This window comes from Staurois parvus, unplaced genomic scaffold, assembly GCF_062004578.1.
Source record: "Staurois parvus isolate SC_StPar_1 unplaced genomic scaffold, SC_StPar_1.0 ptg000066l, whole genome shotgun sequence".
NCBI lineage: Eukaryota > Metazoa > Chordata > Amphibia > Anura > Ranidae > Staurois > Staurois parvus.
In genome coordinates, this window is record NW_028317862.1 from 3,193,872 (window position 1) to 3,216,442 (window position 22,571).

A 22,571-nucleotide genomic window follows, 5' to 3' on the forward strand; every position below is an offset into this window, starting at 1 on the left:
TTCTAGATTTCATAGTAGATAATTCATTGCAGCTTCAAGGTTAACTGGAGTTTAAGAAACGCTCAGAAAGGTATTTATTCTCAATTCTTCATCTAGATTCATAGAATTGATATATGATGTGTTCAGTTATTTGCTTATCTTGTATGCATCATGTGTTATTTCATGAATATTTGTTGATCGAGGCCTAATCTTGGTCTGAATTGTGTATAGGTGATGGCATTAAGTTGGCTGCAGATGATAGATTTCGTTAACACTTTTGATTGCCTCAATAGGTATGTTTATTTCTGAGGAAGTGGGAGGTAGTGAACATGGCCATACACCTCTAATGTAAGTCTGTCCTGTGGGAATGTGATGACAAATATATCCAATATTGACAATCTCTACTTTCTCCAATATTTGTAAAGCTGGTCATACATGTTAAAGCGGAGTTCCACCTGAAAAAAAAAAAAAAGAAGTCAGCATCTACAAAAACTGTAGCTGCTGAGTTTTAAAATACAGCCACTTACCTGTCCCTCAATCCAGCAGTGTCCTCACCACTGCTGGTTTCACTGGCCATCTTCTCTCCCTGGCATCTTCAGTGTGGGCACCCAGCTGTGACAGCTTGCGGCTTCACAGCTGGGTGCCCACTGCGCATGCGCGAGAAGCGCTGTGCTTTGTGAATGGCCCCGTAGTCTTCTGGGACCTGTCACGTGTCCCAGAAAACTACGGGGAGGGAAGGAGGGAGGACAACCTCTGCTTCCGATTGCCTAGGCGATCGCAGCGGAAGTGGGAGCAGGTACCTGTCAAATTAGGGTACCCCCTCCCCCCCTGCTTCCCAAAGGTGCCAATCCTTAATGGGGAGCGGGGGACAAAGGCTTAAAGCGGAACTTCCCCTTTTGGGTGGAGCTCCACTTTAAGTCTCCTCTTATTTAGCCCTGTGGGCTTAAAAAGGAACCATTTGATTCCCCCATCCATGCTAAACAGAGTAGATGGAGGAATCTGCAGTGTATGTCAGAAAACCAAAACAATGTATGTATCTCATTGGATGCAGGCGCTGTTCAGCCATACACAGAAGAAATTTTGACTGAGTCATAGAGGAATCTGCCAAAATTTGATTTGTGTAGGACCATTCAAGACAGGAACATCCAGTACTGCAGACACTTGAAGATGGTTGACCAATGTGACCTGAAAAATCATCATCATCAGTAACGTATATCTACATTAGGCATACATTTATAATATATTACATTTTGTTTAAATCCCTTATTTTGCAATCATTTAAGAGTATGAATGTAATAATATTCTCAGAATGACAGAATATATCAGGAAGTTTTGAACAATTAGTGCTTACTACTATTTAATTCTAGAACTGACATTTTCTGCTTAACAGAACCATTTTAACCACTTACCCTTCAGAGAATCCCCCTCCCCTTCCTGACCAGGCCATTTTTTGCAAAACGGCGCTGTGCTATTTTAACTGACAATTGCATGGTCATGCAACGTTGTATGTAAATTAAATTTATTTTTTCCACAAATAGAGCTTTCTTTCGGTGAAATTTGATCACCGGTGCATTTTTAATTTTTTATAAACAAAAAAAAAGACCGACAATTTTGAAAAAAAATTATATTTTAGACTTTTTGCTATTAAACATGTCCAATAAAAAATTTTTAAAAATCTAATTTCGTCATAAATTTAAGCCAAAATGTATTCTGCTACATTTCTTTGCTAAAAAAAAAATCCCGATTCATGTAAAATAATTGGTTTACGTGAAAGTTATAGTGTCTGCAAGTGGCTGTATATATACTGGAATTTTAATTAAATTTTTTTTTTACTAGTAATGGCGGCGATCAGCGACTTATTGCGGGACTGCGCTGGCCATTCTGATACTGGGGGGAACTGACTAACTGCCAATGAGATCCTCAGTGACACTAATACAGTGATCACTGCTAATAAAAAGCACTGACACTGTACTAATGGCACTGGGGTTAACATATGGGGCAATCAAAGGGTTAACTTGTGTCCTGTGTGTGTTTTACATAGCGGGCTGTGTGTGTTTTACTGTGTAGACAAGCTGCTTTGTATTGCTCTGCTGTGCAGCCTGTTTGTGCTGACAGGGGAGAGATCTGTATTATTTACATACAGACCTCTCCCCTGTCAGCTCCACCAACGATCACCGAGTGCGGTCGAAAATAACTGTTGATTTGACCCGCTAATGATTAGAAAATCAAACCAACATTCTTAGAATAACAAATTTCAAACAAAATTCTACTAAAGTATGATCAGTTTTAGTTTTGAATAGAATGGGGAAAGACTAAATGTGTCTGGGACCTTATCGTTATCTTTGACTCAGTTGGGAAGATTTCCCCTCACTTTTTTTTCACTGTGACATGAAGACACTGAGGTCACAGAGGTTTTGAGCTTTCCTTGTTCTCCTAAAAAAATCAATTTTAGATGGAATTTGCGTTTAATACACTCTCTATCCCTCTCAGTAGCTAATTTAAAGGGTAATTCCACCAATGCATTAATACGTCTTAGATTGTAAGCTCCAAGGAGCAGGGCCCTCCTAATCCTTTTGTATTGAACTGTATTGTTGCTGTATTGTCTCCCTTTATAGTGTAAAGCGCTGAGCAAATTGTTGGTACTATATAAATCCTGTATATTAATAATAATACCATTTTTTTAGAGGATGAAGAATTAAATGGATGAATAATATTCGGTTCCATGCCCCTGTTTCAGTAGTCTTCAAGTAGTATGAAAAATTTATGAGAGTGTTACGTAGATCTTAAAACCTGCACTTTCACTAGGGAGCAAGTACTAAAACAAGTACAAAAAAATGCTATACACTTCATGCATGTCAGAAAGCTTTCCCCAGAAATGCAAAAGTTGTAATCCTTAGCACATGGTATAACATTTATATGTGCCTAGTTACTAAACTACCAAATACATCTGAGATTTATGTTAGATATTATTATACAAAATTTATAAAGCACCAACAGTTTGCTCAGCGCTTTACAATATAAAGGGAGACAATACAGTTCAATACAAGAGGGTTAGGAGGGCCCTGCTCCTTGGAGCTTACAATCTAAGAGATATAACTCCAAGCTGCCCCTTATTTGGAAGCCTGTCCCTTTTAGGAAAAAAAATCCTTCTGTCTCTCTTTCCATCTCAGTTGTCCCATATTTTTATCTTATGTGTAGACCTTTATCATTTACAGTACATTATATTATTTAAGGACCAAATGTATATTAGTACACTAAACATTTCATTCAACTCAAATGGTTGCATTTGTTGTTTTTAAAAGCCAGCAAGAAGATAAAGTAGTGATGTAAAAAGCACATATGGGTTTAAACAATTATATTTTATTGTATAATAAAGTGCAGTGCTGCACTTTATTATACAATTTTTATGAGATTTGTTACCTTTACCCTTTGTGCTAGCAGCTTCTAGATATCAGTGCTTGCCATATACTTTGCAATTATTTTTTATGTATTAATTTTTTCTGGTCTGTGTAAATAGCAATGTTGCTATTTACAATGGTAAAACCATTGCTGTCACAGATTTACACAATGATGATATGTTCATACATGCACAATGACCTGTCTAGCAATCCCCCATTGCTATTGTTTTCCTTGGATAAGGCTTCACCAGGGGTGCTTATCTGTGCTCTTCCTCTTTCTTCTAAAAGACATTAAAGACCCGTGTATTTAGAGATCTTTCAGAAAAAAGGGTCTCTAGATGGTCAAATTACTTGCAGTCCTGAGTCAACCAGCATCAGATGTCTTCAGGTTGCTCAATATCAGTCATATTTACGCTGGACTATACAAAGCTGAAAACTAACCAACATAGCAAGATGTTCGTATACTCTTATGGCCACAATTATCAAGCCTGGAAGAGCCAATTTACTGTGCTTTAGAAATGTGCATGTTGCTGTTGTTTCTTGCACATTGTGCTCCACTTGTTTTGGGACACTGCAGCAAGCAGAGCCACTGAACAAATTAATGGAATAAAAAGATATTGGGAGGAGTGTCTGGTCATGTAACCTGTTAACCAGCATTAAAGAAGTACTAAAGACTAATTTTTTTTTTTACATTAATGCATTCACTAAGGTAAAAAAATGCCCCAGTACATGTGCTTTCCGACATTCCCTGACTCTTACCTGGTGTCTCTCTCACAGTTGTTGTGTCTTCTATTAGCTGCACCACTTCCTGAACCTCCTGGTTGAAGAGGGGAAAGATGAGGGTAGGCAAGTGATTGGCTCCTTCAGCTGTCTGTCCAGAGTTGGGAGGAGGGAACAGGGGCAAATCTTTTTGGGTGCTGTATGTGTTAATAGAAAATGCACCCATGGGTGTCTTCTTTGGAGCAGCTACCTAAAGGAGACATCTGCAAACAAGAGTAGGAGGCGGTGGCTGTGGGACCAATAGGAGCATTCAAGGCAGCAAGCCATGTACACATCTGGATGCCTTGGAAGAAAGGTTTCAAAAGTTAGCCTTAAGTACCACTTTAAGAAGGGAGAACTTCATGGGGCACTACAAGCTCCACACTGTGGCCTTCATTTTGTAAATGGCACCTAAAAGGCACATGATGGTATGGAGTATCACTGTTGTGTCCAGAAGAGAGCAGATATCTGTATCTGCTCTATGAACAACCTCCTGGATTTTCACAGCATATTCACACTAAAATAACCTATACTCAGATCCCAGTGAATCTATCAACGTGTTTTTGGAGGCCTAACGTGAATATACATGCTTGTGCCCATGTTAATTAAGCATAACCTCAGCACTTCTAAATAGCAAATGCTGGTAAAACAAGATATCTATGAAAAAAATAATGTCCTTGAGGGATATGGAGAAATATTTTAATGTGTAGTACATAAAGACAGCTCATAGTCTGCAAGAACATGATGCTTATCAGCTCTTGCAAAATGCACTTACAAATACAGAAAATCCAAACATGTACTGATGATATCCTTCATTATTGTGCAATACTATTTCACAAATGGTTATCAACATTTACAGTAATCGGCTTATGGAACTATGTGTACATTTATCCACCATTGTACACTGCTCATTTAGTTTGTATGTCTCAAAGATGCACCATTGGATTGGGTTGCATGTTCCCCAACACTTCTGAACTGTTAAAAAGCAAAACTCGGATTTTTACTTACAGAAAAAGATTGACAATAGCTTCAAACTGACAGGTAGCAGAACAGTAAAATTAGAAGCACAGCACGTGTTTGGCATTGGAGCCTTTGTACTCAGCTTGAGTCCACTAAATGCAAAAAAGGCCTCCAGGCAGCGTTACATAATGAGAAGAAAGTGGTCTTCAATCCACAGGTCTTAAACATGATTACGCAAATCTTGGGGGCAGCCACCTCCTGGGTTTGATCTCTCTAATGGTGGACTTTGATTTTATTATCAATTCATTTTGTGACTCAATCAAATAATCCAATCCACAAACAATCAAATAGCCATAACTTGCTTATCAATCAATTTAGACTTAAATTATGGTCACCACACACGTACATTTTTTCATCCGATTGTTGTGCGATGCAATCAGAATGATGGAATCAAACAATTGAATAGCCATAACTTGCCTTACAATTGACTTAAATTCGATTTCGATCAGATTCAATTAAACTTTTGAATGGCCAGGGCCTGGAAATTATCTATCATTTTGCATCAATCAATAGCACTGAGATACTTTGATCATAATTACGATGATATATTGACTGGTCAGATTATGAAATTACATGGTGACAACAGTAATGCAATTGATCACGCAAGTTACAATTGTATCTTAGCTATCAATCAAAATCCATTTCCCATGCGTGACAAATCGATCAACCGAGCTGTCAACTATGAATTAATTATTCTTATCAGAAGAGATAGATTGGAGAAGAAACCGATCATTTATCAAAACGCGTGTGGCCACCATTGGATCCGCTCCAATCAAACTGAGTCAATCTGCAGAAAGTTATTGATCATTTGTATCGATCGGAAACACTGAGATACTTTGTTCATGAACACACTCATATTTCATCAGATTATGAGTTTACATGGTGAAAACAAAGATGCAATCAATAGCTTATAGATTTAAATCCACTTCCATGTGTGTGGCATATCAGTTGGTTGGGTTGTCTATAAATCGATTATTTCTATTGCAAGAAATCAATCAGAATATAAATATTGATCATTTATTGAAGCATGTATGCCCCCTATAACACTAAGGCCCCATGTACACAGGACACTTCTGAACAATGGAAACTGACTGCTGGAAAATGTAGCTTAAAAAACATCTGTTTAGCCATGTTTGCATACCGTGTTTATGCACGTTTATGAGCATTTGCGTTTAGAAGCGTTTTTTAAAGATAACCTCAGGAGACCTTCCAAAATGCCCAGAATGCACTGAAAAACAGTAAAAAATTAAACATTTCAGACATTTTGAGAGAAATAGAGAGAGCAGAAGCAGAGAGAGCAGTATTTGTTGAGATTAGCTGTCTTTTTTTTTTTTTTTTCATGGTGTTTGGATGTGTTCCAGCTCATTTCTGTGCAGAAATTATTGCAGCAGTGTCTAACATATTTTCTTTCATGCAAAGCCTCAAAGTATGGTGCACCAGATCCATTTGAGTACCGGGAAAACGCTTTGCATGCATTTTTCATGATGAAAAAAGGCTCTGGACAGCATCTGGAAATGGAAGAGTTAAAAAAAAAATTCAAACTCAAATGCTTAATAAACGCTGTTAGCCGCATTTAGCCGCTTTTACAAGCATTTGGCGTTTGAAACGCTGATAAAATCTACTCCTGAACGCAAGTTTTCTGCGTTCAAAAAAACGACTGTAAACAATTGTAAACGACTATGTGTACATGGACACATAGGAAAACATTAGGGTGAGTTCAGGGGCTGCTGAAAAAAATGCTGAACAGCTCCTAAACGTGAGTTTATCAGCTGCAGTGTACATGAGCCCTAAAACCTGGTTTCTCTGAATTTTAAGTATGGTGCCCATACATGTGTCCACCTTCTTGAAGCTTACAGGGACTGAAGTTCCAACCTTCAAGATCAGCTGAAAAAAAAAACCCACCAGTATCAGTAAAGGAACAGCAGCACTGACCTCTGCCCTGATCCTTATTTTTAGTTGCTTGAGAAATGCAAATTTTTTTTAACCAAGGTGATATCTTTATGTGCTGAACAGACACTGCAATTGTTTTCCCACCAACAATAGTGGCTTATCTGTTCTTGAAATTTACTATAGGATAACATTTAGTTACCCATGGTACATTAAATGTAAGATTGTTATGGGTGACAATACCACTCTACTGAATGTCTAGAAAGATAAGAAGTTTATTTTATGTGCCACTGTTAAATTTTTCCTATCTCTGTTTCCTTTTATAAACCATTTAACTGAACCCTTTGTCACTCAACAAAACTTTTATTTAGCAAAAACAAGTTTTTTTCAGTTATACAAAAAATACACTATGAAAACTGAATTAGCCAATACAATATTGTGTAACTCTTATCCAATAACAGGAGTTGGTGAGCTTGACACAGACTTCAGTTGGGACAGACTTTACAGAATCTTCTACTCAAGACAACTGCCATAAGACACTGGAACAGCGACGAGGCAACAATGAAGATTGCTGGGATTCTTTTTTTAGCTTCCATAATTCAGCTGTCACAGCCAGCTAGGGACTCATTAGTAAAGCTGGTTAATAATGGATATGAAGAGGTCATTTTTGCAATAAGCCCCAAGACTCCTGAAAATCAAAAACTTATTGAAAATATAAAGGTATGTACTTTACTTTCTTTTTATTGCACAGTAATTATCAATATAGCTGGAAATGGAATAAATGTCAGCGCTGGCATATGAGCCATTGCTATTCTGAATGTAGTAATGACTATACAACATGACCCTCCAGTTGAAGTCTTACCCTCCACTTGAAATCTGCTTCCTAATCTAATGACTGAGGCTTCCACTTCTTCTGTCTAACCCCTAATTTTTAAAACGACTGCCATCTATCTAGGCTTATTACAGCTCATCTCTAGATCCAGCATTGTTAGTTTGTTCTTAAAATGGAGTTCCACTCAAAAGTGGAAGCTCCGCTTATTTGCCTCTCCCCCTTCTCCACTGCCATATTTGGCACCTTTTTGGGGGAGCAGATACCTGTTTTTGACTGCCGGACCAATTAGGAGGCACAGCGCAACTCGCGCATGCGCAGTGAAGCCGCAAGCTGTCACAGCTTGGTGCCCACAGTAGAGATGCTGGCACCGTGGAGGAGAGAAGGGGAAAAGGGACAAATAAGGACACCTCTGGACTCCGGGACAGGTAAGTGTGTGTTTATTAAAAGCCAGCAGCTACAGTTTTTGTAGCTACTGACTTTTAATAAACACAAAAATGGCTGGAACTCCGCTTTAAGTTGATTTTCTTTGGTTTAAATAACATTAAGTATAACATGTTATACTTACCTTCTCTGTGCAATAGTTTTGCACAGAGCAGCCCCAAACCTCCTCTTCTTGGGTGCCCTGTCGGCACTCCTGACTCCTTTCCCCCACTGAGTGCCCACCATAGCAAGCCACTTACTCACCATGCTCCCACTCCCTTCTCACTGGCTGTGATTGACAGCAGTGGGAGCCAATAGCTCCCACTGCTGTGTCTGAGCCAACGAGGAGAGAGAGAGACAAGAGAGCCTCTACTCTACTCGCTGGGTCATAATCGGGCTTAGGCAGCTATAAGCAGGGGCTGCAGGGATAGCTGCATACGGAAGGTTTTACTTACCGTAATGCAAAGAATGCATTAAGGTAAAAAACCTTCGCCTTTAGAAGCACTTTAACCTGTACTAATAAATTGTACACTTTTATTCTTATACTTGCAAAATGCTGCAGCCATATATTACACATTGCTCTGTTAAGATTTCCTTATAGCAATCCTGAAGGAAAATTGACTAATTAACCTCCTGCCAACCGCGCTATAGCCGAATGATGGCTACAGCACACTTGCCCAGTTCTGGGAGGGCATCATATGACATCCTTCCAGAACATGCCCTCCCATGCACCCCCCCGCCGGCGGTGCGCACCTAGTGATCTCCGTGATCGCTGTGGCCTTTTACCACGTGATCAGCTGTGTCCAATGACACATCAGATCATGGAGTAAATACAATTGCTGGTTATCGGCAGCACTTTCCATAACCGGCAATTGTCATAGAACAGATCGGCACTGATCATCAGGGCACTGATGATCGGTGCCCTGATGATCGGTGCCCAGCAACGCTGCCCAGCAGTGCCACCCAGCAGTGTCTCCTACCACTGCCCAGCAGTACCCCCCAGCAGTGCCACTCATCAGTGCTGCCCAGCAGTTGTGCCCATCATTGCCCAGCAGTGCCGCCCATCAGTGCTGCCAGCCAGTGCCCAGCAGTGTTGCCAGTCATTGCCACCAGTCAGCACCGCCCGACAATGTCACCCATCAGTGGCTCTTTTTTCATTTATAGTGCAAAAAATAAAACACCCAGTGGCGATTAAATACTACCAAAAGAAAGCTCTATTTGTGTGAAAAAAATTATAAAAATTTAATATCGGTACAATGCTGCATGAGTACGCAATTGTTATTCAAATGCGACAGCGCTGAAAGCTGAAAATTGGCCTGGGCACGAAGGGAGTAAAAGTGCCCGGTAGGCAGGTGGTTAATGAAAATTGGAGCTAAGTGTGAATGTTATAATTGAGACCAGTTAAGTTCTTTTTTATTCTTTGTGGAAATTAACAGTGATCTGACTGGATGCTAGCGGCAGAATCCCATTGCTTTGCTTAAGTTTTATTTGCCCCCTATGTATACAGGGCCCATGGATAACTGAATCCCATTCTTTTCTTTTCTTTTCTTATCAAGATCATTGACCCATTTTATTATTGCAAATGAGCTTTTGGTCATCTCAGGAGCAATTACATGGAATTATGACTGAGAAAAGATAACATAGGATTAATGCTTTATGTATTTATGTTAACAAACTCTTTGTACTTATGATATTGCTTTGTGTTTGGTTTGTTCACAGAAAATGGTGGCTGAAGGATCTAACTACCTATTTCAAGCAACAGGAAATAGGCTGTATTATAAAAGTGTTAAGATTTTAATTCCAAATACTTGGACAGCCAACAGCACTTATAGCAGGCCTAAAAGAGAGTCATATGACAAGGTAAGTTTGTAGACATAATGGTATAGATCATGGCATTGTTTAGAAAGTTTTTTCAACTGCTTTGGCCTTCTAAAAAGGCATGAGAACATGACTGGCCAGAAGTTGGTCACTCACGTTACAATCTGACTGTACAGTCTCCTTTAGATCTACCAACAGCTAAGTAAGTGCAATGACCTAGTCAACTGGTTAAACATTAAACAAAAAGGTCCAATGCAGAATTTGATTGGGAGAAGAAGGGGTAACCCCCAGAGTCAAACCACCATTGTGGTACTCTACTCCAACACTCTGACTAGACAAGATTCCTCTTCAAAATTGCAGAAGATGAGAGCAATTTGTATGTTTCCATATCTATTATAAAAAGATTATCCAGACTGACATATTTCTTGGCACAGGTACCGTATTTTTCGCTCCATAAGACGCACTTTTTTCCCCCCCAAAAAGGGGGGAAAATGTCAGTGCGTCTTATGGAGTGAATATAAAGTGGCCGGTCCGGTATTTCTGCCGCCACCATGTCAGAATACCGGGCCGGCCGCTCAGCTGTTCTCTCCTGCAGGGCCTTACCTGTTCCTCGCTCCAGCGCTGCACAGTCTTCCCGCGCTGGCTTCTGTGACAGCCGGGTGCCCACTGCGCATGTGCTGCGCTTTGTGAATGATCCGGTGTCTTCTGGGACACATGACAGGTCCCAGAAGACGCCCGGCCATTCACAAAGCGCAGCGCTTCTCGCGCATGCGCAGTGGGCACCCGGCTGTCACAGAAGCCGGCCCGGGAAGAAGGAAGGAAGAACAACTCCGCGGAAGTGGGAGCGGGTACCTGTCAAATTCAGGTACCCGCTCCCCCTCCCTCCCTAAAGGTCAGCAGTCTCTGGTCATTTCCTGCACTGTCTGCTGTCTCTGGTCATCCCCTGCACTGTCTGCAGTCTCTGGTCATTCCCTGCACTGTCTGCAGTCTCTGGTCATTCCCTGCACTGTCTGCAGTCTCTGGTCATTCCCTGCACTGTCTGCAGTCTCTGGTCATTCCCTGCACTGTCTGCAGTCTCTGGTCATTCCCTGCACTGTCTGCAGTCTCTGGTCATTCCCTGTCCGCAGTCTATGGTCATCTCCTGTACTGTGTCTGCAGTCTCTGGTCATCTCCTGTACTGTCCGCAGTCTCTGGTCATCTCCTGTACTGTGTCCGCAGTCTCTGGTCATCTCCTGTACTGTGTCCACAGTCTCTGGTCATCCCCTGTACTGTGTCTGCAGTCCATTGGTTCAGAATATTTTTTTTTCTTGTTTTTCCCCTCTAAAACCTAGGTGCGTCTTATGGTCAGGTGCGTCTTATGGAGCGAAAAATACGGTATTTCCTTTAAATTGACCTTTATTAAACCACCATACTTACCTCTACACTGTACAGCAAGCACTCTCCAGTACCCATACCTTACGGCTCCTATTTCAATCCCTTGCTGGGATTTATGCAAAAATCAAATTTTCCACCAAATCGACTACTGTACTCTGCTACGAACCCCCCATCCCTCCATGTGAAGGACCTAGGTCTGGCAATTGGCCTTCCAGGCAACAAGCAGGAGGGCAGAGGAGCATTTCCAGCAGTGCATAGGAAGTATTTAGAGCAGAAGATAGCAGACAAGAGTGGTCAGTATAAGCACCAGAGCATGCTTGCTGTATAATGGTCAATTTTATTCACTTACTCAACACTCTTGTTATAAAGACAATTAAGAGGCCAGCAGAGGACAGGTTGAAGAAGGTAAAACAGAAGTAAATGACTGACTCAATTTTATGTGAAAACTATGTGATCCACATATACAAAGATAGTATTTTCTACTGAAAATTCCTTTATACTTAACAAGGAGCTTCAGCTATTCTGATTTTTACCCTCTTTTTTCTTTAGGCTATTATCATAGCTGATCCTTTTATTCAAGGAGATTTTCCATATACCTTGCAATATTTTGGTTGTGGTTCTGATTTTTACCCTCTTTTTTCTTTAGGCTGATATTATCATAGCTGATCCTTTTACTCAAGGAGATTTTCCATATACCTTGCAATATGGTGGTTGTGGGGAGCCTGGAAAATACATACACCTCACCCCCAATTTCATTCTAAATGACAGAGTGCTGCGACTATATGGTCCCAGAGGTAAGGCAAGCTCTAGGCGCAGGCATAAGCTCTATAGATATGTATGAATGTTTTAAAAAGCCTTGTTTTAGTTTTTCATTTGTAATTATCTATGATTATGTTATATATTTGTAAATATATATATATATATATATATAGCAAATAGACAGCCATATACAGTGCCCCTGTACATTGCAGTCCCCTGTATATCACAGTGCCCCTTTATCTTACAGTGCGGAGGACTGACTCCATGAATATTCCATCACCAACTGTCCCCACGAATGCCCTTGCACCCCCCCCCCCCCCAGAAATTGGCTGCTCAGTCTAAAATGCCTGGGCCTATTTTTTGTCCCAGTCTGGGCCTGCTATTGAGTATCTGTGGGGCATCCTCAAATGGAAGGTGGAGGAGCACAGGGTCTCTAACATCCACCAGCTCTGTGATGTCATCATGGAGGAGTGAAAGAGGACTCCAGTGGCAACCTGTGAAGCTCTTAACCCAAGAGGGTTAAGGCAGTGCTGGAAAATAATGGTGGCCACACAAAATATTGATACTTTTGGACATTTTCACTTAGGGGTGTACTCACTTTTGTTGCCAGCGGTTTAGATATTAATGTCTGTGTGTTGAGTTATTTTGAGGGGACAGCAAATTTACACTGTTATACAAGCTGTACACTCACTACTTTACACTGTAGCAAAGTGTCATTTCTTCAGTGTTGTCCCATGAAAAGATATAATAAAATATTTACAAAAATGTGAGGGGTGGACTCTCTTCTGTGAGATACTGTATATATATGTGTGTGTGTGTGTGTGTGTGTGTGTGTGTGTGTGTGTGTGTGTGTGGGAGGGGGGACTATATTTTGTATTACATACTTATGCTGGCCATATATTGTTAAAATTTCAGCCAGTTACTGATAAAGTTTGTTACTCTATGTTGGCCGCCTCCCGGCTGGGATCCTTTGGCTGCAAAGTCCCAGAAGTCAGTTGGAAACTATTCTGACATTGGGACTCTCCGATTGGTTGCAACCGCTGATTGGCAAAGCTTTTCAACATTCCTGTTTGACAGAAGTCAATAAAAATATTGCTTTCTGGCAAACAGGGAAGGACACACAAGATCTGAAATTGACCAGTCCCTGCTGAACCAGTCTCATTTCGATCCCTCAATGGCAAACATATTCACCGGCACTTGACCAGGAGTCACAGTCTATTCCAGGACTGGCGGTGTTTCTATCCTCTACTGAATCTTTGGACAGCATGGGATGGTGCATACGCAGCTTTTAATTCATAGCCTCTAAAGGTGTATTGGTAGCAGCAATGGAAAGTGCATTAGGCAGCAGCATTATAGACAGAGCAGTACAACAACTGATTAATAACTGGATGCAATGCTGGTTTGTTTAAATGGAGGGCGCCATAAAAATGTAATTGTGTCATCTTTTTCTGCAGGAAGAGTGTTAGTCCATGAATGGGCTCACCTGAGATGGGGTGTTTTTGATGAATACAACAATGATATCCCCTGGTATCTCAGTAAAAAAGGCAAAGTGGAGGCAACCAGGTAAATCCCCCTTTGTTATACTTAAAGCGTTACTAAACCCACAACAGTAAAATCAGTCTGTATATGCAGTAAAGAATGCTTGTTATACTCACTGTGGAACCTAAGGGGTTAATCCTCTGCATTGTGTAAAAACTTTTGTTGCCAGCGGTTTAGACATTAATGGCTGTGTGTTGAGTTATTTTGAGGGGACAGTAAATTTACACTGTTATACAAGCTGTACACTCACTACGTCACATTGTAGCAAAGTGTAATTTCTTCAGTGTTGTCACATGAAAAGATATAATAAAATATTTACCAAAATGTGAAGGGTGTACTCACTTGTGTGAGATACTATATATCCTGTACCACAGGGGCGGGCTGACCATTTGGAAACTCGGGCACTGCCCGAGGGCCCGGGGTCAGTAGGGGGCCCCATGAGATGCCCCTGGTACCTTTTTCATAGGCTTTTTTGAGTTTGGGCAAGGACACAGGGGCCCCATGATCCCCTATTGCCCGGGGGCCCCATGAGTTGTCAGTCCGCCCCTGCTGTACCATAATACATATCCAGTCGCCATTAGATAAAATTCTGTAGCCTTAAGCTGGCCATAGATGGTTTGAATGAACTTGATCAATTGATCAACTTGGGTACAATCAGCCTGTCGGATTTTACATGTGATTATTTCTAGTGGCTACTATAGTCGCTAACAGTAAGAACTATGTTCCCAGAAACACATTGGGGCTCATTTTGCTAAAACTGGAGAGTACACAATCTGGTACAGCTCTGCATGGTAGCCAATCAGCTTCTAACTTCAGCTTGTTCAATTAAGCTTTGACAAAAAAACCTGAAAGCTGTTTGGTTTCTGTGCAGAGCTGCACCAGATTTTGCACTCTCCAGTTTTAGTAAATCAACTCCAATGGCTCCACAGGAGGGATTTCAGTGTTGATGGGGCAATGAATCAATGTTGATGGGGCTACTGAGCGATTTTCCACGGGTTTGTGGAAAAGAAAATCGCTCCATCTATGGGCAGCTTTACAAATGTTTGCATAAGGTGACAAACAATAAAAATTAATATGAATACATTAAAAAATATATTTGATCATATACTGTATAATATGCAAAATATCTGCTCTGTTTTGTTTCAGATGTCCTTTGAGTCTGGGTGGTTTAGCTAAAATTGATATTGATGATGGACTAAAGCAAACAAAAGTAGACTGTGAAATTGACTCAACCACTGGGCTCTTTGAAGATGGTTGCGAGTTCTACCCTAATGTGGACCGCAATGTCCAAGAATCTATTATGTATGGACAAGCTCTGGATCCTGTAAGCCTAAGAGCAAGATCTGTCTCTAGAAATATTCCATGTTGAAATCTTCTTGTTTCTGTGTTACTTAGACATCCACCAATTAGGTCACGTATATATAAAATGGTTCTGTTCATTACTTAAAGCGGCATCAAAGCCAATCAAATGTAATATTCATGTATATAATGTATTATGCGGCCTACACTCTGGATGAAGAAACTACAGAGACACCCTGCAACATCAGCATTGTCAGTCTGAGGGGAGGGTAGTGTTAGACACAGTAGCAGATTTAGATACACTAACAAATTGAAAGCACACTCTAGCTCACACTTTTTAAGCAGTTACAGCAAACCTTTTTTTTTTGGAAGGGGGGGGGATAAAGGTGTTTTATATAAATAAATAAAAAACTGACCATTGTGTTAAATGGTTTGTCTGAACCCTCAATTTCTACATCAACTGGACAGGCTACATCACCAGGTGAAAATAAAATAAAGAAAGCCTTAAAAGGAAACTAATTCAGCCATCACATGTCTGAATTGGCAAGCTGCAATATAATAAATGTTTTCTTTTGGGTTTAATACTGCTTTAAATTACAGGAATGCCAATAATTACCTTTTTAAGAATATTGGCGATCTGTGCTTTTAGTACTTTGAAATTCTGACCTGGAACAGACATGCAAATCAGGAAAATCAAAATAAAGTCAGAGAATCAGATTTGCATACATATAAGTACTTAAAGTGATATTAAAGCCAATTTTTTCAAAATAACAAACATGTTATACTTTACCTGCTCTGTGCAATGGTTTTGCACGGAGTAGCCCTGATCCTCCTCTTCTCGGGTCCCCCGCTGGCACTCCTGATCCCTCCCTCCTGTCAAGTGCCCCCATAGCAAGCAGCTTGCTATGGGGCACCCGAGCAGGCTTGCTTCCGAGCTGCTGCTCTCTGTGTGTGCTCAGTCCTGCCCCCCGCTCTCTCCTCATTGGCTCACTAGCTGTGACTGACAGCAGCAGAAGCCAGAGCCTCCTACTACTGTCTCAGCCAATGAGGGGAAAAAGTCCCCAGAGAGCACATCGCTGAATCTAGATGGGGCTCAGGTAAATATTGGGGGGTCTGCTGCACACAGACGATTTTTACCTTCATGCATGGAATGCACGAAAGTAATAATAAACCTTGAGCCTTTACAACCACTTTAAAGATTGGATCACTGTGACAACTACAGAACTTGCACTTTTAGATGGAGATGTCAGCAATGACAGCCTATGTAATTCTTTTAGGGTCCATTCACATCTATGCATTGCAGTAATGCATGTTACTCCAAATTGCACCTAAGGACTGCTCTATATGTGGAGTATTTATTTATTTATTTATTACAGGTACTTATATAGCGCCATCAATTTACGCAGCTCTTTACATATACAGTTGTGTTCAAAATAATAGCAGTCAGACATCACTAACCTGATCAATCACTGTTTTTGGTAGAAATGATATTTCTACATAGCAAATAATTTACTAGCAGGTGTAGTAGAGTAATAGAAATCCAACAGACCCAACAGTCATGACATGCATGCTGCTGATTCTGTGTAATTGAATCGCTAATTGAAAGGGACATGTTCAAAATAATAGCAGTGTGGAGTTCTATTAGTGAGGTCATTCATTCTTTGAAAAGCAGGTGGCAATTATTGCCCTTATTTAAGGAAGGAAGGCAGCAAATATTGTACATGCTGGTTACAGTGCATTTCTCTCTGAAATTCTGAGGAAAATGGGTCGTTCCAGACATTGTTCAGAAGAACAGCAAATCTTGAATAAAAAGATTGATTGGAGAGGGGAAAACATATAAAGAAGTGCAGAAAATGATAGGCTGCTCAGCTAAAATTATCGCAAATGCTTTAAAATGGCAACCAAAACCTGAAAGACGTGGAAGAAAGCGAAAAACTACCATTCGAATGGATAGAAGAATAGCCAAAATGGCAAGGACTCAGCCAACAATCAGCTCCAGGAAGACCAAAGAAGGTCTAAAGTTACCTGTGAGTAACACAGGCGCAAGGAGAACATGCACACTCCAGGCAGGTGGTGCTGTGGTTGGGATTTGAACCAACGACCTGAGTACTGCCAGGCGGAAGTACTAACCATTCAGCCACTGTGCTGTATAGGTGTACAATCTAATGTCCCTAACTTACATTCATACATACATATACTAAAGCCAATTTGGACAGGAGCAAATGAACCTACCAGCATGTCTTGCTATCATGTTACTTTGATAACAGCGATAGTTCATAATATAATTAGTAGATTCTTATTTTGGTTCTAATCTAACAACAATTTATTTTTAAGAATTTGTGAATTCGGTCCCATACCCTCATTAAATAGTTCCCTTATCCCAAGGGCTATGGGTACCCTTCAGATAGGAACCATTAATCTAGATCTCATGCAGTACCAACCATATCTCCTAGTTTGTTTTACTTATAGAAGGTGACTAGCCAGTGTTGCTCATCAACTAAATATCTTTTCTTTTTAAGGTGAATGCATTCTGCAAAGAAAACTCCCACAACAAAGAAGCACCAAATGAACAAAACAGATTATGCAACCACCAAAGCACATGGGAAGTCATCATGAAATCCCCTGACCTGAAATCTACACAACCACTGGCAGATACCAATATCCCTACCCCTACCTTTTCTCTGCTGCAGTATAAAGACAGAGTGGTCACCTTAGTATTGGATGTTTCTGGAAGCATGAGTGGTGTAAGTACAGTTTTAAAGAAATGTAAATGGACATAAAGATTCCAGCAAATAAGTCATCTTTTAGAGTTCATTCACACCTTGCTATTCTTTTGTGTTGCATAAACATATGGTCTATTACACATTAACATGCATTACTTAAAGACAACCCATTCACTTTGAACAGTGTGCCAATGCACAAGAATGGAATAAAAAATGGACATACAGCATTTTTTTTGGCACAGCGCACTACAATACACTGTAAGGTGTAACCATGTGTTGTGGTGTGCTGCAATGCTTGAGTGCGTGGGGGTACCACAATGCACTAACATACATATCATCTGATAACGTGTTACCATGGAACACTATATCACAACCGCATTGCTGTGTCATTTTTCAAACTAATATATAGTAACACTTGCACTCACCCAATATAACAAATAAACAAAAAAAAAAAAAATTTAAAAAATAAATGACTGCAACTTAAAAAATAAACTTTGAACCAAAACTGTATTTAAATCTGAGATTCTTTTAGGAATGTCTGGGCTTTTAAAAACAAAAGGGGCTTTATGGCAACTTAAACGTGTAATAATTTTAACATTGCACCATTTATCCCTTCCTCTCCTCCCTGCCTGTCTCAAGTACCACACTCTGGGACTAGCAGGGAGGGGAAAGGACTTACAGTGTAATGAGCGCCGATTGGCTGCTCCTCAGGAAAGGGGAGAGTCCGGCTTATCCTTTATCCCTTTTGCTTCCAGAGCCATTTTTGCATTTTTTACACACCTTTAAAAAATAATTTCAGGCCTGAAGATTGCACAAAACACCCAAACATTATATATTTTGTGAAAGCAGAGACACTAGGGAATAAAATAGTTGTTCCAATTTTTTTTTTGTAACATGATATCACCACTAAATTTTAGTAAAAAATATAAGTAAGTTAATTTTAGGGCACAAAAAAGTAATAAATTACCCTATTTTTTTGTAAAACATAAGAAAAGAGGTTGCACCGAGTAACTAGATATTCAACATGTCAAACCTTAAATTTGCATGCACCCGTGAAATGACGACGAACCTCAGTACCTCGTATTTTCTATAGGTGATACTTTTAAAGCCCCTTATAGGTCATCAGTATAGTGTACGGAGGTCTGGTACTAGAATTACTGCTCTAGTTCTGGCATGCACGGTGCACCACTTTGTTTTTGTTTTTTTTTTGTTTTTCTTGATTATTCTGGAGGTTTTTTGGTTTGCCTTTTTGGTGCTTTGGCTGCTTGTGATTGTTTTAGCACTCACTTATTTATTTCCCATTTTATGGTGATGTGTAACATGTTTGCAATCGACGTTTTCATGCGTAGGTGCCCCAGCGTGTGCTTTTACATTTGTACGTGCGTATATTTTTTGAGGGGGGGGGGGTGTTATGTGCTTGGGTGTAACTTTGATGTTTTACAATTAAAAAAAAAACTTTTTTATTTTTTACTTGTTTTTTCATCACATAGGGGACAAAGTCCCCTATGTGATGATTTTTGGTGACAGGTTCTCTTTGCTGCTTGCCCGCAGCAGGGCTAAAGGATAAAAAAACTACCTGCCCAGTGCCTGGAACTACATGTCCTGGGCGTCAGACTATAGAAATTCAACATTCCTGATATATATACATATATATATATATGTAGTGTAATATATGTATATTGTGCCTCTCTACCCACAGTAATAATATCACATAACCAAACTATATATGTGATCATATGTGAAATACCCTAATATCATACAATACATTAACATCTAACTCTGTGTTACAAACATGAGTCTCATATGTACACAAAACATGAACAACAACCTAAATCAGTCCATATTCAATAGTGAGTGTAAATCACAAAATAAATCGGTCCATGGTCAATAATGCAGGTCTTCTTCCTAGAATGGATCATATCTCCCAAAAGAGTGGGAACCACTACCAGCTGGAAATTTATGGACAGATGCTCACCTTTCTATATGGACCTAGCTATCACATAGATACATAAATCATGGTTCCCTTTTGTCAACCAGAATCAGTCACAAATCTGGTTCACAAGCTCTTGACTCTCCTCAGCTCATATATTGCACATTTAACAAAAGGCTGCAATTGCTCATCCAAAAGCGGGATACATCCTGCTGCTCACCACCTGCTGCTAGATCCTGCTGACAGCTCCGGCAAGGTAAAGGATTGGGCTCCGGTTCCAATCTAGACCTCTGTAGCTAGATGCCTCATGGTGCTCCACCCTACGCGGTACGTCAGCAGTCACTTCATTAAGCAGACCCCCCTTGAAGCAGTAATAACAAACTCACCACAACATACAGATGATTGAGCGCTGTGTTGCACTACGTCGCTAAACATAGTGCTAGCTGTAAATTGAGGTATGTTGTAAAATCTGCAGAATTTTATTTTGTGTGTTTTCTTTTTTTAAAATTAGTGCATTTGTTTTTTTGTCCTATAAAGTTTCAACTTAAAGTTAACTTTAAATTACAGTTTTCCATAAACATTTTGTTCCTTGCAGAATGATCGCATTAACCGTCTGTACCAAGCTTCCGAAGTTTATATCATGCAGATTGTCGAAACAGGTTCCCGTGTTGGAATTGTCAGTTTCTCTAGTGATGCAGCAATTCTATCTAGTTTGGTGAAAATATCAAACACCTTTGACCGTGAAAGACTCAAGGCACTTCTTCCAAGAATCGCAACTGGAGGTACAAACATATGTTCTGGAGTTCTTAAAGGATTTGAGGTAATTTGATCATAAATGTTTTCTTCCTTGGCAGATTTGTTACAAAGGTCAATGCCCCTACTAGGATGTCATCTCTTTTAGAGGTTTACATTCTATTTATTATTAATGGAAACACATTTGTGAACATAGTTTTACAGAATAAATAAGAGATTCAGCTAAAAGTCTATAAACGTCTGAGTGACTATGAGGAAAACAATATATTTTGCTTAAAATATTTGTACCTGATCTGTTCAAGTTTTGCATAATCCAAGAACCACAAAAATGTTATATGTGTACGAGTCTTGGCTGGTTTCTGAGGGAAAGGAAGGAAGGGAGTTACGTAAACTGGCATCTTCATGTCTGTTACAAGTTTTCCAACTACTGAGGCTACAGATCATATACTATGTGCACAGCACCATCTAAGGGACAATTAGCAAAAGTGTTGTATAGAACCAAGGGAAGTTAGGTTTCCTGTTTGTGTGATTCAAACCAATCTTTAAAGCCTCCCATGTACGCCATACAAGGACCTGCATGCAATGCCTGCTTATTCACTAATGGTCCCCTACCCCATCTTAATCTACTGCAAAAAAATGAAGTAGCATTTTCTTGCAAGATTTTGGTTACTTGGCAGTCCCTGGTATCTCGCTTTAGAGATGGTGATGTAAAAAAAAAATCACATTTACTGTAATGCACATGTGCTTCCCAAAATTGAACATGGAATTCATAATCTTGGGATGGCGATCAAAATAAATTTGATAGTTTTTACACAAAATTTCTCAAGCCCATAATGAATCTATTGAAATCTTTGATGATTGATTTTCAGAATTTCCATATGAAGATTAAAAATAAATTGTTCTGGTTTGCGGCCAGCTTGATTAACCATATAAAATGACAAAGTAATTTTTTTACATCAATTGTTATAAAATATCAGGTTTACCACAGCTCTGTTTTTTTATTACAACTCTCTCCAGTTTTTTCAGGCTTCTTTTTTTTCCTGTGCACTCTCCAGATCCTTTGCTGATGCACCCCACTGCTACTAGTGTAGAGCAAGCAGTGCTGTTATTTCTGGTTACATGCTCTACTGTAGGGGAGCTACAGTTCTCATAGCCCTGAATGCGTCGGCAAGTAGATATGTAGTCCATCTCAGGGGCAAGCAGGAAAGGGTGGCCATATTTACATACACAAGGGGGGACATGGAGAACAAACGTAGCCATCCTAGAACAGAAAGTCTGAGAATAGCAATAAAAAATCTTTCATTTGAGGGATGAAAAGAAGTAAGAAGGATAGAAGGTACATTTTATTTATATTTAAACATATTGAATTCATTTTATTTTAAAATGTGACTACAGTTTCACTTTAGCTGACTGCAGATACCAAATGGTGGTGAGATGTAGAACTGAAATTATCTCATTAGAAAACAATAGTGATGAGTCGTGCAAAATCCAGCCTGGCCAATTAATTCTTACCCCAAAAAGGTTTAGCCATGGGATGTCTGAATAGTATTTACTGACATATGATCACTGCCCAATCCCATTGTAACAGAAGTGGATGTAGAGTCACCACAAAACCTCTGGGTAATCTGGTTTTCTCTCATGCTCCAAGGACATGCTGGTAGGTTAATTGGATCCTGTCTAAATTGTCCCTACTACAGTATGTATTAATGTGAGTTAGTGACCTTTTGTGTAAGCTCTTTGAGGGCAGGGACTGATGTGAATATAGAATACATAAGTAAAATGCTGTGGAAATTGATGGCGCTATGTAATTGTACTAAAAATTATTAAACTTAAGTGAAACAAAGCAAAGTCCCCCATTACATGTCCCCATGCCTTACATCAGTGCCCCCATCAGAGTTCCCCATTACATCAGAATCCCTTTCAGAGTTCCCCCCTTACAATCATTTCCCCATCAGAGTCCAGCCCTACATCAGTGTTCCCATCAGAGTCCAGCCTTACATCAGTGTCCCCATCAGAGTCCCCCCCCCTTTACATCAGAATCCCTTTAAGAGTTTCCCCCTTACAATCATTTTCCCATCAGA

At 39.9% G+C, this 22,571-nt stretch overlaps 1 protein-coding gene and 1 long non-coding RNA gene across 4 annotated transcripts in view; one reads left to right on the forward strand and one right to left on the reverse strand.

Moving 5' to 3' along the window:
* LOC149469606 (calcium-activated chloride channel regulator 1-like) overlaps positions 1 to 22,571 on the forward strand; it is a 58,151-nt gene that overhangs the window by 11,630 nt on the left and 23,950 nt on the right. For 2 of the 3 annotated variants that reach the window (XM_089668893.1, XM_089668894.1), the window contains 7 exons: positions 7,505 to 7,763; positions 10,015 to 10,155; positions 12,134 to 12,281; positions 13,701 to 13,809; positions 14,932 to 15,109; positions 17,604 to 17,828; positions 20,333 to 20,557. In XM_089668893.1, coding sequence (XP_089525019.1) covers positions 7,605 to 7,763; positions 10,015 to 10,155; positions 12,134 to 12,281; positions 13,701 to 13,809; positions 14,932 to 15,109; positions 17,604 to 17,828; positions 20,333 to 20,557 — 1,185 coding nt within the window. In that variant the 5' untranslated portion in view covers positions 7,505 to 7,604. Of the gene's footprint in view, positions 1 to 1,053; positions 1,185 to 7,504; positions 7,764 to 10,014; positions 10,156 to 12,133; positions 12,282 to 13,700; positions 13,810 to 14,931; positions 15,110 to 17,603; positions 17,829 to 20,332; positions 20,558 to 22,571 lie in introns of those variants that run through there. The other variant, XM_089668895.1, reaches the window with a different exon arrangement.
* On the reverse strand, positions 255 to 20,846 carry LOC149469607 (uncharacterized). The gene is made up of 5 exons (XR_016311541.1): positions 20,779 to 20,846; positions 15,701 to 15,750; positions 6,298 to 6,384; positions 4,137 to 4,440; positions 255 to 434 (listed from the first exon to the last, which is right to left on the reverse strand). It is a non-coding gene; the product is annotated as an uncharacterized LOC149469607 (long non-coding RNA).